The sequence below is a fragment of the Pithys albifrons genome, chromosome 16, assembly GCF_047495875.1.
Source record: "Pithys albifrons albifrons isolate INPA30051 chromosome 16, PitAlb_v1, whole genome shotgun sequence".
Classification (NCBI taxonomy): domain Eukaryota; kingdom Metazoa; phylum Chordata; class Aves; order Passeriformes; family Thamnophilidae; genus Pithys; species Pithys albifrons.
In genome coordinates, this window is record NC_092473.1 from 13,259,723 (window position 1) to 13,273,803 (window position 14,081).

The 14,081-nt window shown below is 48.0% G+C and overlaps 1 protein-coding gene across 2 annotated transcripts; it reads left to right on the plus strand.

Annotated features, from left to right (window-relative positions):
* Positions 1-1,374: 1,374 nt before the first annotated feature.
* Positions 1,375-13,764, plus strand: LOC139679395 (cytochrome P450 3A29-like). 2 transcript variants are annotated; one of them, XM_071571126.1, is made up of 13 exons: positions 1,375-1,505; positions 2,296-2,389; positions 3,491-3,543; positions 4,664-4,763; positions 5,183-5,296; positions 5,836-5,924; positions 6,504-6,652; positions 7,148-7,275; positions 7,627-7,711; positions 8,468-8,628; positions 8,840-9,066; positions 10,527-10,689; positions 12,636-13,764. In XM_071571126.1, exons 1-13 carry the CDS (start codon positions 1,435-1,437, stop codon positions 12,729-12,731), a joined length of 1,530 nt encoding a protein of 509 aa, XP_071427227.1. In that variant the 5' UTR covers positions 1,375-1,434; the 3' UTR covers positions 12,732-13,764. The 2 variants fall into 2 exon arrangements, with proteins under 2 accessions (XP_071427227.1, XP_071427228.1); XM_071571127.1 differs by having other exon boundaries at positions 7,627-7,681.
* The last annotated feature ends 317 nt before the right edge of the window (positions 13,765-14,081 follow it).

A 14,081-nucleotide genomic window follows, 5' to 3' on the forward strand; every position in this document is an offset into this window, starting at 1 on the left:
AGAAGCAGCATTGATGTCAACTTGCAATGTGCTGCTGCTGCTGTTATTTTTGTTTGGTTTAGCACATCTGCTGCACAAGTGCAGTGGGGAGCACTCATCGCTCCCCTTTTCATGCCACAAGATGTTTTTGCTGGATCAACAGCCTTGGACAGACAACAGTTGTGCAGCCCAAAATTTGGGCTTTCTTCCTTTCTCTAAGACAAGGTGCCAGGATGCCATGGCAGCCCCTCACCTGCAGCTCTGTTGTGTGGTTTGCTTGCCCACAATGCTAAACCCCTGTAAATCCTAACAGAAAAATGGAGAGCCTTTCCCTCTGCTTTATCCCTTCTGGGTGCCATTTCAGTGATATTCCCATTAGGAAAATAGTCTCAGTATGTACAGACTCTACCACTGCATTTGGTCCAAAGGGCTGTATAAGTTTAATACATGTGATTTGTACAAAATTATCTGACAGTGAGTGTTCAGGATGGCCCCACCTGCAGCTCTGAGTCATGGCAGCAATTTTGGTTGGGAGATGGACTTTTTATTAACCATAATTTTCTCAAATCTGTGGAGCTATGGAGACAACAGTGCTTCAAGAGATGTGCAAAAAAGGCAAATCAAAAATCAGATAAATAAGGAGTTTGCAGAAGTCCACCAGCCACGTGCATCCCTTGCAGATATGTTTCCAGCAGGGTGCTGCACAGCCACTTCTCTGCCACCATTCCCGTGATTTCTCCCTCTGGAGTGTTCATCCCTGTGGGCTCACAGGGAGCTTTAGGATGTCTCCGCTGGGAAGGGAAGAGCTGCTGATGGGAAATGGATCAAGAGGGATAGTCACTGTCCTTCTCAAAGTGCGTGACGGAGCGCTGAGGGTTTGATGAAGCTCTGCAGTTTGTCTGCTCCTTAGATCGTCACCTCTGCATCAGTAGATTGCTCCCACTCAAACCTGTTTTGGAGAAATGAGTAATTTCTTTGAATGTGAAGATGCTGCACCCACACCCCGATCCCGGGGAACCCTCACCCCAACCCCGGGGAATGCACACCCCGATCCCGGGCGATCCAAACCCCGACCCTGAGGGATCCAAACCCCGACCCCGCGCACCCACACCCCGACCCCAGAGATCTAAACCCCGACCCCGGGGATCCAAACCCCGATCCCGGGGATCCAAACCCCGATCCCGGGGGATCCAAACCCCGACCCTGAGGGATCCAAACCCCGACCCTGAGGGATCCAAACCCCGACCCCGCGCACCCACACCCCGACCCCGGGGATCCAAACCCCGATCCCGGGGGATCCAAACCCCGACGCCGGATACCCACACCCGGACACCAGGGACCCAAACCCCGATCCCAAGGGACGAGCCCGGGCTCGACCCCGAGGGAAGCGCCGCCTCCCTCACGTGATGGCGGTGGGGCCGGTGCGGGCCGGAGGCAGCAGCAGGAGGTACCACCATGGAGCTGCTGCCCAGTCTGTCCCCCATCACCTGGCTGCTCCTCAGCGCCTGCCTGTGCCTCGTGGCGCTGTAAGTACAGGCCGGGCCCGCGGGGTGACCCGGCGGAGCCGAGCGCGGAGCCCCCGGCCGGGCTGCGAGTGACCCAGCGCTGAGAACACTCCGAGGGGCTCCCGCGCTGCCCTCGGGGCGGGGCTGGGCTAGGCTGGGCCGGGGGGGAGGGAAATTACAAGGAAATCCTCCATTATTTGTTTTTTCTCTCAAGGAGAAGTGAGTTCCGGGTGCGACAGTCCTTGGGCTGCGCCAGGGCGATGCCGGCGCTGCTGCCGGCAGAAGGCCCTTATTAAGTTATTATGTTGGCAAAACTTCGGCTTATGTGGCCCAGGGGAGCCGTAGTGAGCTATACAGGCAAAAACTTAATTTTGCTGTGGTAATTTATGTCCCTGCTGTGGCTCGACCACCTGAGCATCGCAGGCCTTTGCAAAGGCAAACACAAGGGCAGGTCTCAGCTGGAGAATTAATTCAGTTGCTCAGAGGCCTCTCCTCGGTCACCCGAGTCACACTTGTCTGAAATGAGCCCCTGAATAAAGACCTGAGGTGTCCACATGCACCACTTTGGTAAGGCTGGGCTGCAGCTCCTTCCAGCCCTTGTCTTATATCAAAATGTACCCCCCATTCTCTTGTACCCCAAGTTATCCTGCATTTATTCAGAGTGTCCTCAGCAGGGCTGCTGCTGCTCATCCATAATTTCAGCTTTCTCTGGGTGACAGGAACCAGTTATTTAAGCAGTTCACTGTGCTCAGAATGAAGAATCTTCTCTTTCCATTGCATGAATGCATCTCACATGCTCTTTGCTTGGCAGGTATGGAATATGGCCCTACCGGACCTTCAAGAAGTTGGGCATTCCCGGCCCGCGGCCTCTGCCGTTCGTGGGAACTTTCCTGGAGTACCGGCATGTGAGTGGCAGCAGCTGCCTCTTTGTAGCTGCCTTGGGTTCTTCTTTGGCTGCTGCTGTTCTTCCCATTCTTTGGGCATCTCTTTCCTCTGCCTGTGATTCAGTCAGCTGGAAGTGATGCTTTTAGGTAGGAAGCTCTTTGGACACGCAGATAACACAAAAATTCAGGATGACCTGAATGAGGTGTGCTGTATTTTAAAACTACTTTGTAATTTAAGTTTTTAGTTTCTCCCAGCATTTCTGCCTGTTCCTGAGCAGCTGAAGTTCTGTTGGAAGCAAAGAAAAAAATACTGGGGAGATGCCTAAGGCTGCTGTTTTCAGAGAACTGCATGTTTCTGTGCCTTTTTGTCATCAACATGAAGAGGCTGAATTAGCCCCAGCAATGCCTCATTCAGCCTTTTGCTGCTGGGCCAGCCTGAGATAAGCCAGACAAATAGATGTTTAAATGAAACTCAGATTTTATTGAGGTATCAAATCTTATCAAGTAACTAGGTAGTAGCTGATCCCAGGTAACTGATTGCAAATGCAGAACAAATGCATTGGCTTCAATAAACCGGTGTTTTACTTGGTGTTTGCTGGGTTTATAGAATGCATGTGGCCTCTTACTAATGGTTTAGTGAGTGTTACATAGCCCATAAGTTTCATCCTTACATGTAACATCAGTTAAAACCCTAATGAAAACAAAACAAAAAAGCCATGTTCACTCCAGTTCAGTAACTGCAGTGGAAGATCATATGAGGACACGGCAGTAGCAGCTCTAACTTGTTGAGCTGAAGGTGAAAGGACACCTTGGGATCTGGTTCTGCCTCCTAACTCTGCTCATACTAAAACTGTGTGCCCTTGTCTTTGTTACATTTTTAAATCAGGTTGGCTGGTAGAAGTTGAAAGTGCTTTTTTTGTTCATTTTTCTCTGCTCTCTTTTATCTCTCCAATGCAGATGTCCCATAAGCATCTATGTGATGCTTGAGAGCAACCATGCACCTCCCACCCTCAACCTCTGCCACTTACAATGAGTCTGTGGGATGCACAGTGCTGCCAGCTGTGACCTGCTTTCATCACTTTTGACTGGCACACCCTTCATTTCTCCTTTCTTCTTTTCCAGGGAGTCCACCATTTTGATCAGGTGTGCTTTGAAAAGTATGGAAAAATCTGGGGGTGAGTTTCTGCCGAACAAAACCACTTGTTTGGGGTGCTCCACAGCCCCAAAATAGAATGGAAAAAGGTACATTGCCACCATGTCTCTCAGCACTGTAATTCCAGCAGTGACAGCTTGGGAAAAACCCAGACTCACCACTGGGAAAGTCTCCACCCATCTCTCCAAAGCTTCTCTCCTGCTGGGATTTCAGTATGATGCAGGATTGGGATGATGGTGGCCAGTTTGGGGGGTTATTTGTTTGCATAAGCTTTGAAAATAACCTCCACTTCTTTGGTGTCAAACTGAGCATCCTGCCTTTGAAGCTGCTGCTCTGTGTGTCTGGAGCAGGAAGCGAGCTGGAGGCTGCCACGGGGTTTGTCATCTTGCTCCCTGCTTCTCCCAGAGCTGGGGCATGAGCTGCCTTTCAACCTGCCTCCCTGCTCCCTGCACAGCGCTGGTTCTGTGCAGGGGCCTCTTATCAGTCTTCTGTTGAGAACCTCTCAAACTGAAGCAAAATTGCTGTGCAAAAAAAAAAAATCCTGGGAGGCTTCATGAAACCTGGCACATTTTTTTGAAACATTAAATGTTCTCAAGCTTCTTGAAGATGGCAGCTTCCCTCAGCTGCGGCCCAAGGCTCCCTGCCCTTTAGCCCACACCATGACTTTTAAGTTGTTCTGTCTCTGTTGATTGGAAAATGGAAGAGACAGATGTTTTTCACCTCTCAGTGCCTCATAGGCCAGGCAGGAAATCTCTTTACTCCATAGTTAGGCTGTTCAGTGTGGATTTACTGTCTCCAGCATTCAGTCACAGAAACAGAACTCAGACAGGCCAAGTGCAGGGGATCAACATCGTGGCAAAATCTGCGTTTTATCTAAACCCACACTGCTTTGGCAACTCTTTGGTACCACAGACGATTGCTGGAAATGCTCATGCTGCCCATGTTTGGCACGTTTTTCCCTTTTCTCCTGTTTGTTACTACATAATAAAACAGTTTCAGCCTCATCCTTTTGACTGTTCTCTCAGAGGGGACTCGGATGGACCAAACCCTTTGTGCCATGGCTCTGGCCACAGACAGAGCAGGCTGCTTTTGCTCCAGCTGACCATGAGCAATGGACTGACTGTGAGTTTCTCCTGGCTTAGGTTTTATGATGGCAGGCAGCCTGTGCTGGCTGTTTTGGACCCCATCCTCATCAAAAACATCCTGGTGAAAGAATGCTACACCATTTTTACTAATCGCCAGGTAGGTACCTAGTCCTGTGCTTTGCTCTCCAGTACAGAGCACATGCAGCAAGAGAGGCATTTCTTCATGGCTTCTGTTCTCCTCTGAGCTCTTCAGCAAATCCTGCTCTCTGATGTGCCCCAATTTATTGATGTTACTAACATGGAAACCCTGCTAGGGAGGTGTAGAAGCTGGTCTGGCTGGGACCTTGGACCATCAGCCTGGCTGCACCCTAGGGCAGATGTCATTTATGACTCTTAGCGTCTTGTTTCCATTTCTGTTGTTTGCTTCTTGAGGTAGAGTTGACATGATTTCAGGGTCCAAGTGAACACTCCATAGTGGGTTTTCCTTTGCATTTCTGTCATGTGGATGGGACTGTAAACCTTCACCTGTTTCCCTGTATAACCATGTCCCCTTTCTACAACATTCTTCCTGTGCAGAACTTTGGTCTGAACGGGCTCCTGGAGTCGGCCCTCAACGTGGCTGCAGATGAGCAGTGGAAAAGGATTCGTACAGTGCTGTCTCCAACCTTCACCAGTGGGAAGCTGAAGGAGGTAATGCACAGGCCACTGGTACTTTTCATCAATAGCTGGAGGAGAACTGGACTGTTTCCCCTCCAACAGGAAAGTCCCCGTGTTTGTCAAGACCACATCCATGAGCACCTGCATTGTGGGTACAGTTCAGCAATACAGTGTCTGTCTGCCATCATGGGGTTGGACTCAGGAGAAGGAGATGGATGAAATGGCCCGTGAGGCTGTTGTCCCTGTGGCCTGTGTTTTCATCTTGCTAAGCATATCACTCAGACCATGGCTGTCCATTGTCCATGCACTCAGGAGCCATGTTCACTCCCAGCTGGAGTGGATGCTTAGCTGGAATGGGAGCTGTGTGTGGATTTTGGGAGGAGAGCTCTGAGGACAGATTGTTAAGATGAGAGAAAGCAATGTCTGAGGCCTGGAAATGAGACCTTCCCCTTGCTTGCCCTTCCTCCCTAAGCCAGACTTGGTGAATGGCAGATGACAGTGTGGAATCACCCAGACTTGTCTGGTGGTAGGGAAGGAGTCAACAATACTTTCTGCTTTGTTTTGCATTTCAGATGTTCCATATCATTAATCACTATGGGGAAAAATTAGTGAAAAATATTGAGAAGAAAGTGGCTAATGATGAATTTGTGACCGTGAAGGAGTGAGTAACTGTGTGGGGCTGACAGGAAAGGGTTTGTATTCAGTGTGGGGAAGGGGCTGTTTTGGAGAGCCTTTTCCATGCTGCAGCATAGATCCCTTGTCATCTTGGAGACAAATTCCACAGCAGTCACAGACGTGGCATGTTCCCCAGGAGTGGGCTTGCTCTGCTCCGCTCAAGGGGACAGCTGTGCTCTGTTCCCCATTTCATTTTACTGGGGATGCATTTTTAGTAAGGAGTAGAGCCCACTCCAGAAACTGTGCAAGATGTGGTACTTTTGGATGTCATTTTTGCAATCTCTTTTACAGATGAAAGTCAGAATATAGTCTTTGTTACCCTGGATTGCAGTTCAGTGCTTTCCAACTACAGCTTAGGTTTTTGAAGCTGAGAAAAACTGGGGAATGAATGCAACTGGGGAAACTTGGGAAAATATAATGGTGATTACTGACAGATCAGGAGAGACCTACTGTTAGGACTCTGCATTAAGAGAGATTCCATCTCACAACAATTGTTCCTAGATGGGCCCTTATTTACTGCTGTGGTTGGGTTCATCTCATTCACTCTCTCTTCTTTTCTGCTCAGCATTTTTGGAGCCTACAGCATGGATGTGGTGGCCAGCACTTCTTTCAGTGTCAATGTTGACTCCATGAGCAACCCCAATGACCCCTTTGTCACCAACATTAAGAAATTTCTCCAATTCAGTTTTCTGAGTCCCGTGTTCTTGTTCTTAGGTATGACACACCTCATCTCGTACAGCCCTGAATCAGTGTCAGAGGTGGTGACCACCTGCATTTCCTGGTAGCTCCCTTTATAGCTTTGAGTCCTCTTTGCCACCTGGTTGATGCCCAGCAATTTGCAGGATTAGATTTACCCTGGCAGATTGCAGAAATATTTCCTCAGGGAAACCACAGTTAGGATTTGTACAGCCTGTGTGGGTCTTTGCAGCATTGTCCTACCAGCAGAGAATATTTGCAGAGACATGATGGAGAGCTGCTCTGTCACAGAGAGCTGCACTTAGTGTGGCATTTTGGTTATAAAGAAACATATGGAGGAGATTCTCAAGTGGTACTGCATTCCAGCCATGGTTAGGTAAAAAGAGCTGAAGGCAACAAAAACCAGTTTTTTGGGTTAGGGTCCAGATTTACCCCTCTCCTTTCTATGCTTTTTGCCAGTTTTGTGTTTCTTGGGGCCCCTTTGAGCTCAAATATGTTGTTCTTTCATTTTAGTGTTGTTCCCGTTTGTTGTCCCTGTGCTGGAAAAGATGAAGGTGACTCTGTTACCCTCAGACGTCATGGACTTCTTCAAGAACGTCTTCATAAAAATGAAGAAGGAACGGGAAAAGGGCAGCAGCATGGTGAGTCCAGCCTGGGTGGCCTCTTTACTTCAGGATAAGCATGTTGTCCTGAGTGCAGGAGGGGCCCTGGTGGCATCTTCAGAAGCTGTGGTGCATCACCTGCTCTTCAAAACAGCTCATGGCTCACCAGTTCTGAAGTGGGTCAGAACCATCCCCTGCCTGGGCATCCAAGTGGGGAAGTATCTGTGGTCATAGGCAGTCTCTAGTCCAGACCTCATCATGCACTGAAGCCACAAGCTACCAGTGGGGCTGGCTGTGAATAGAGCAAGTGTCTTAGCAAGGGTCTTGTACTGGACAAGGTTTGCTTTGTCCCCACCCACATCTTCTCTGCTTGCCTCTGTCTCTCCCCAGGACCGTGTTGATTTCCTGCAGCTCATGATTGAATCACAGAACTCACAAGATGGCTGTAAGTCTGCTGAGGCTGACTTGGACAAAAGTATGTCTTGAGATCTGTCCTCCTCTCAGCAGAAAGCAGTAGAAACCCTGTCAGGTTAAAGGAGGGAAGAAGGGAGAGGGTTTTAGGCATTCATCCCATAGGATAGTCAAGATCTCAGTAGTGGGCCCATAATGCTGTTTATTACAGAGAAGCCATATTTTTATTATATCGCATTTCCTGCGATAAATCCCGAGGTCTGTTTGTACAACAAAGGGTAAAAAGAGTGACTATTTCCTTGCTCCTGTTTCTTCTCTTCTTTGAAGGCCAGCAACATTGGCTGTATTTCAGAAAGCACACAAACCACGTATGTTTGTGTGTACCTTGCTCATCTCTGAGCTCATCTCTGAGCCCTGTCGTGGGTAAACTGTTAAATTAAGCAAATAATGGCTCAGCCAAGTGTAGTCCCAGTCCCTCAACCTCAGTTAAAGCAGGATGCTTGCAAACTTTTGGGGTGCTATTTGTAAGACATCCTGTCAGCACTTGGGCACTGCAGCAGTGCCAGCATTAAATCCTGGGTTCTCCTTGTTGCTACTGCCACATTATGCTCAGGGCTACTAATCATTCGGCAGTGCAAGTCTTACCTCATGGCTGAGAGGAGCTGCTGGACATCTCTTCATCTCTATCTTTTCCTGGCATGTGCTCCTGTTAAGTAGCTAGGAGTAGCATTGACTAGATTGATGACCGAGATCCTGTATTCCCAAGGGTTAATTACTGTAGTTTTCAGCTCCTTGTATGTGCTTTTATGCCTTTTTCCAGCATTAAGTGATGAAGAGATTCTGGCCCAGGCTCTTATCTTTGTCTTTGCCGGTTATGAGACCACCAGCTCCACCCTCAGCTACATAGCCTATAACCTGGCTGTCCACCCTGACGTGCAGCAGCGACTCCAGGATGAGGTCGATACAAACCTACCCAACAAGGTAAAGGATGGTGTGAAGATGCCAAGGTTGTCCCCACCTGTGCCTTGCAAACCCTGAGCTAAAAGCCAGGCTGGAAACAAAAGAGTGCCCAAGGTGCTGGCACTGAGATTTCGCCTCCCCTGGTCTCTGATGCCTGAAGGGGAAACGTTGTGGGGGTCTTAGGGTGGGAGTAAAAGTCCTGTGTTCACAGCTGTCCCCACTCCTCTCCCAGGCCACTCCCACGTACAGTGCCATCACACAGATGGAGTACCTGGACATGGTGGTGAATGAATGTATCCGGCTCTACCCTGCTGGGGGCCGGCTCCAGAGGGTCTGCAAGAAGACGGTGGACATCAATGGGGTGACTATTCCAAAGGACATGGTGGTCATTATCCCAGCCTTTGTGCTGCACCGCGACCCGGCGTACTGGCCAGAGCCGGATGAGTTCAGGCCAGAGAGGTGAGGGCCAGGCAGAGGGAATAGCTGCGTGCTTGACCTCAGCCCTGGGAGTGGAAATGGCAGAAAAATTGGGGAATGCATGATTATAACATTTAAATTAGGCATTTATCATTGTCTGACATCTAGTCCCGGCATCACCGAGAGGGGAGTTTTATGATCTACATCCATAAACTGTGCATGGAATTTAATTAACTACATTGAAGGGAGCAACAGTGAGAGCAGCTCCCAGCAGCTGTAACAGTGAGGGGTTTATGGCCAGATATTAAAGCAAGAGCCATTGGGTGACTGGCACAAAGCCCTGCGAATCAGCAGGGAAAGGGCAAAGATGGGTAGCAAATAAAACTTAATTTTTAATTCAAGTTATGAAGCAGTCTTTGCTTAGGAGCTCTGTCAGACCCTGCAAAATGAGACAACAGCCCAAGGCAGATCTGGGAGCCCCTGGGCCTGCTAGTCTTCAGGTGGCCAGGAAGACATTGAGAGTTGGCCCAGAGAGAGCAGGACCAGATTTGTGCCCTTGCACCAGAAGCTAAAATATCCCTGGAAGCTAGTAGGGATGTGGTGACCTTTGGGACAAAATGTGACATCAGTATAAGGCAGAAGTTAGGGAGGGAGATGAGTGCTGCTGCAGTCTCCTATGGAGCCCATGGTCACCTTGTGTTGAATTCAGAAGGGAACACCCAAATGGCAGCACTCTGGCAATTGGCAGGTTACACCAGTTGCTCCGGTAGCTCCATCCTTACTCCAGCTGGCAAATAGCATGGGTGGTTAGATAGGAGCTGTTTAGGGATCCCTTGCCTTGCTGGGAGTTCATCAGAGGGTTGTGCAGGTGTCTCAGTAGCAAGACACTTCAGTACTGACTTAGTGTGTCTGAAGTTTGTACCCGGACCTCATGCACTGGGAATGAAAAGCCTCCTAACATGAAAACTAACTGATCACTAAGAAGTATTACTGAAAATGCTCGGTGGCAAATTTCTCTGTGAAGCTGATTGTTCTTTCCTATTTTTCATGATGAGGAGAGGAATGGCTGGCATGTCTCAAAAGCAACCCTGCCTTTAGTCACGCAGGGAGAGAACGTCTTTGTGTTCACTCAGTCCTTTGATGTTCAGGGAAGCCGTGAAGCTGTAGACCTGTGTGTTTTAGGGTTTGAAATCTGGATTCAGTTTTGGAGCTGAGAGGGACTTCTGAGGAAAGAGTAGTTAGGACATCCATCAGCATATTTCAAGTATTCCCTGGTCACCTGATGCACCTGGAGTTGCACAACCATCTCTGAGCAGTAGGATAAAAGCAGAGGCAGAAGGTATCTGTTGAAACAGAAATAAGGGACTTAGCTGGATTCTTCTAATATGCACAGAAACACAAAAAGCTTTTGCCTTCTCAGACCTGTCACCGCTTCAGATCTGGAAGCTGATACATCTCGGAACAGCAGTTCATGTTAACTTGGTTTTTTTGGTTGTTATCAGGTTCAGTAAAGAGAACAAAGAGGGTATAGACCCCTACACTTTCCTCCCGTTTGGGGCTGGCCCCAGGAACTGCATAGGAATGAGGTTTGCTCTCCTCGTCATGAAAGTGGCTGTGGTCGTCCTGTTGCAAAACTTCTCCTTCAGAACATGCAAAGACACACCGGTGAGGATACGAGATGATGTATTTCATTACCTGCCCTTTACTCCCAGTCAGATGGTCCTACAGTTACATGGGAATAACTGCTTAAATCTTAGTTCATTTTAAGTGGTTCACCACAAGTTACTGATACTTTGTTTTTAAGCCTCTACAGAAACGTATTTAATGTTGGTGGGATATTTTAGGCTGAAATCCCTGAAGTCCTCTGATTTCTTCAGGTCCACCTAAAGTGTGGAGTTCTTGCTCCTCCAAGGTGCACTGCAGGTCTGCCTTGACCCAGCTTAGTAAGACCCTCCTCCAGAAAGCAAAAAGGGAATATCCCCCCCAGCCCACACCAAGGCTGTGCTTTGCAACACAAACATGGCATGGTGAGACATGCCAAGACATCTCTTAGAGGCAACCAGGCAGCCCAAAAGGGTAATGATTTTCAAGTAAGTGCAATCTGAGTTCAGTTTGAATTTGCAACTCTCTCTCTCTCTCTCTCTGAGGCAATGCAGGATCCCACCAGGTTTTGGGTTTGCCCAGGATCCCAGTGAATGCTGTGTGCAGTACTGATGGGACAGGCCTTGCAAGCTGGGGCTGTTTGACATAAAATAAATGCAGTAGCTGTTGGGAATGATATGTCAAGCCCCCCAGGAGCACAGCAGCTCCCTAGAGGCAGGCAGCACTACGGGGTTGGTTTCCAGCCCAACCCAGCTCTGCACTGGCTGCTGCAAAAGGCTGTGCCATTAATGCATTTTGTTAGTGAGGTGAGTTTGGGAACTCAGAGCAGAGGGGCCAGCAAGTGCATTCAAAGGACGTTTGTTGTAAAAAACAGAGAAATCCTGTTATTAAATTATTCCTTGGCACGGGTGCTCAGCTGGAATCTCTGCAGATTCAGATTGCAGCTCAACTAGTAACCTGGAGGTGAAAGACTGTAATAGTCCATTAACAATGCAGTGACCTATCCACCCTCCCCCAAGTCTAATGACATTTTTCTAGTCCTCTGCAATCCATAAAATTGATTCTTTTTATAACTGCCTTTAATTAAAAGGAGACAAGTTAAATATGTATTGTATTATTGGTGCCCATAGGTTTATGGGGCTCTTTCAGCCCTTTTTTCTACAGAAGATGTCATGTACATCAGATCAGAGTGGGAGAGAAAAATTCATGCTGGAGCATCCCTTTGGAATATGTATATGGAAACTGCAGCCTCCTCTCATTCCCCCACTGATGGCACGTTGGGCTCCAAGCCACATTACTTAAATTTCCTGAAACAAAGCTTACTAGGATATGGGGATTTGAATGTAGCTTGTCAGGCTGAGTGTATCACCCTTGTGCTGTTGGGGAGAGGGAGAGCTGGAATATGAGCAGCATCCATTAGTGAGGGAGACAAAACACTCTTCCTTCCTCTGCAAGTTGACTCCCTCCAACACCCACTTTAAATGTTTTTACTGAGACTTCCAGCCTACCCCATGAAAACCTTTTTGTGTGAGGATGCTTTTGCCTTGGTACTTGGTCTAAGCAGCAATCTCATTTTTGTTCTTCCTGGAGAGCTCATTGCTCCTCCAGTTCCCATTATGGTCTGTTTCCCCTTAGTGCTGACACACTCCATCATTAAACAAGAGGGCACCACGTGGCCCTCCTTGGCTGCAGCTCCCTGGGTGGGTTTTGGCTGCTCTTCCCTCTGTGTGCAGCCTGTTGATCACTGCACCAAGCATTTTGTACCATGCCATGTGAAAGCCAGAACTCACTAACCAGTTTATTCAAGAGCTGAGGGCTATTAAACACCAGCTGGTAGCTGTTTTGCATGAGCAGTAGTGATAGTTGTGCTGTCAGTGCACCTGTAGGTTAGGAAGTGCATTGAAATTGTGGTAGCTGGGATGTATGTGGGCTGTAGGGCTCCTGTTGTTGCCGTGTCTGTCCCTTTTCCCAGCTTACGTGGCTGTTTTGTTTTTTATCTCTTGCTCAAGATCCCACTTGTTCTGGACTCGAAAGGTTTCATGCAACCAAAGAAGCCCATTGTCCTGAAGATGGTTCCCAGAGCCCAGGCTGACCTTAAGAAGTGAAAGAAGCAGGAACAGAACAAGAGACTCTTATTTGGTGGTGCCTCCTCTAACTCTTGAGAGGAGACCAGGTTGAGGTGCACGATGTAGGAATGTCAGAGGTGCTACCCCCCATTTCATAAGGGTTTGGCCCAGCATAATTACATGAGCATTATCCTAATGAACACGAGCCCCAGGCCCCACTGTCTCCAATCACAATAGGCATTTTGCAAGACCATTTGCACTTGAGTTATTTGGGCATTTTTTTCTCTCCTTCTGAAGAGGCACTTTTCTAAGCAATTTGATTCCAGACACTGTCAGTCTCTTCTGGCAGTGTAATTTAAATCAAGATAGGGAGAGCAAATTGCACATAGTTAAGTAATGCTGCCATTGCTCCTGTTCCCACTGCCTGCTGGGTAACTCTGTGTCTTCTGGTTTTATTCTCCTGGGAATGCAGAGTTGTCCAGGGCTATTTTCTCAGCTCTGTGCCATGACCCTGACAAGTGTTAAAATGGTCACACTTGAAGAACTGAATGCCTGCAGCAAATTTTCTGATGCTGATTTATTTAGATTTTGGTATGATTTTAGATGGCTTTTGTGTGTTTCCAAGAGCAGATGAGTGAACTGGAGGAGCCCAGAGAGAAGCAGTTACCCCTAATGTCTGGAGATTTGCAGAGTGGGAGAGAAGTGTCCCACATGTGTTTCCTGATTGTTTGCTTACTGTACCCTGGGCATGCAGCCACCTGCCATGGAAGGGATTGTCAACACAAGCACTGTCCACACTGTTACCATGACACCTTTTGCTTTAGTTTATATTAGGCTAATGTAAGACCAACTGAACTGAATAATGATGCAGGGTGCAGGCCTGAGAGCCTTCAAATGTTCTGGACAACCATAATCTGGAAGAAAGGTGCCTTTGGCTATTAAGAGCTTCAAAGTCTTGCCAGACTGTCCTTGATGTAGATTCTAAAAGACCTGTATTCTGACATTTCATACTATTCCTCCAGAAACTGCTGCTGAAGTGCTAGCTGCAATAAAAAGCTCACCTCTTCTGTAACCAGTTGATGCCAACCTTGGCTTTTGTGCTTTCTCCATACACAAGTGAAGGTCTCAGAAACCTTTGGCCAGATGGCAATGTCCCATCACCTCTCCCAGATGGATTCCTCCCTTCTTTGATGGGATCCTCAAAAATCCGTGCTACAGAGTGGAAATGGAAGTTCTCTTTAGGATTTCATTCTTCCACTGTCAATTTGTGGCACCACAAATCAGTGAGGACATGGTCCTGCTAGTCTTAGCAAGACATTTGTCTTTCTGTGAAAGTGGAGGGATGTGATTTCAGTATCTGCTCCATACTGCAGAGCACCTGACTTCATA

Bases quoted from the DNA above. Each gene is read 5' to 3' on its own strand.
- LOC139679395 (XM_071571126.1), top strand. From the start codon at position 1,435: ATGGAGCTGCTGCCCAGTCTGTCCCCCATCACCTGGCTGCTCCTCAGC. The intron at 1,506-2,295 runs GTAAGTACAGGC...TTTGCTTGGCAG, and splicing joins TGCCTGTGCCTCGTGGCGCT to GTATGGAATATGGCCCTACC. The intron at 9,067-10,526 runs GTGAGGGCCAGG...GGTTGTTATCAG, and splicing joins GATGAGTTCAGGCCAGAGAG to GTTCAGTAAAGAGAACAAAG.